This window comes from Camelina sativa, unplaced genomic scaffold (assembly GCF_000633955.1).
Source record: "Camelina sativa cultivar DH55 unplaced genomic scaffold, Cs unpScaffold01722, whole genome shotgun sequence".
In the NCBI taxonomy this organism is placed as follows: Eukaryota; Viridiplantae; Streptophyta; class Magnoliopsida; order Brassicales; family Brassicaceae; genus Camelina; species Camelina sativa.
In genome coordinates this window covers 53-1,109 of record NW_010922839.1, presented here as the reverse complement: position 1 = coordinate 1,109, position 1,057 = coordinate 53, and the positions used below count along the sequence as shown (strand labels likewise).

The following is a 1,057-nucleotide window of genomic DNA, read 5'->3' as shown; positions in this document are numbered from 1 at the left end:
GTGAGGTTCATCTCCGCCGGAGCCGGAGTCGGAGCCGCCGCAGTCTCCGACGGTAAAACTCTACTGATCTGAATGATAGAGATGTTGTAAGGAACCTCTTCAATAGATTTAACAAAGAAAGAAGACAGATCTCCGCCGTCAGGACCGAACCCGACTTTACCACCTCTCAGATCCGTAATGTTAACGAATCCGGTGGTTCCAGGAGCAGCTCCGGTGGCTTGGAACATAGTAGCGGCGAGAGCAGAGCCGTCACGGATCTGGTGGAGCTTTTTGGTTCCAAAGTAATCAAGAAGGACGTGAAGCGAGAGGATGTTCTTGAGAGTTGAGATTGTGTAGCCTTTTGAGGTTAACGCTGCCATGGCGGCGTTGTCGACGGCGCATACGGTTATGGTTGTTCTCCGGTTGATTTCGTCGGCGAGGTGGGTTTGTGTTAGGTAATGGCTGAAGGAGGAGAATGAAGGGTGGTTTGCTAGGAGGCGCGTGACGTTGTGTGCGTGGGTTTGGGTTGTGAGGAGGAGGAGGATGTTGAAGATGATGATAGAACTCATCTTCTTCGCCATTGCTCGAGAGAGAGATGAAGAGTTTGGTTGTTTGAGAGAGAGAGAGAGTGAGTGAGTGAGTAAAGAAGAGCTTAAAGTGAAGGGAACAAGAAGAAGATCAAGAAGATGGTGTTTAGTTAAATGGACGTGGATTGTGAATGAAATTACGCTTGTGCCATTGAGTTTTTTTTTTTTTTTCATTTATTTATTGTGATGACATGATTTAAATGTATTTATTGTGAAGTTTAAGCTTATGGGTTTAGCAAAGTTTGTGATCATATTTAGATCATAATGGTGTTCTTTCCAGCCTTCAACGGTTCCACCTACTACTTTGTAAATTGTATAAAACTTTTACCGACGGAATTTAATATTAGATTAGAGGGAACAGGTGACACATAATGATGATCTAAAGTGAAAAAATGTTAGGTTTATATGATTTTAAAAAGTGTTATATTTGTATTATTGTGGTCTAATACAAGTGTCTTTCATTTTATAATTAGTATATGAGGTAGTAAACA

General features: G+C 42.0%; 1 protein-coding gene across 1 annotated transcript in view; it reads right to left on the bottom strand.

Moving 5' to 3' along the window:
- LOC104774164 (fasciclin-like arabinogalactan protein 1) overlaps window positions 1–657 on the bottom strand; it is a 2,828-nt gene extending 2,171 nt beyond the window's left edge. The window contains exon 1 of the mRNA XM_010498829.2: window positions 3–657. Coding sequence (XP_010497131.1) covers window positions 3–560 — 558 coding nt within the window. The 5' untranslated portion in view covers window positions 561–657. The remainder of the gene's footprint in view (window positions 1–2) is intronic.
- Between the last annotated feature and the right edge of the window lie 400 nt (window positions 658–1,057).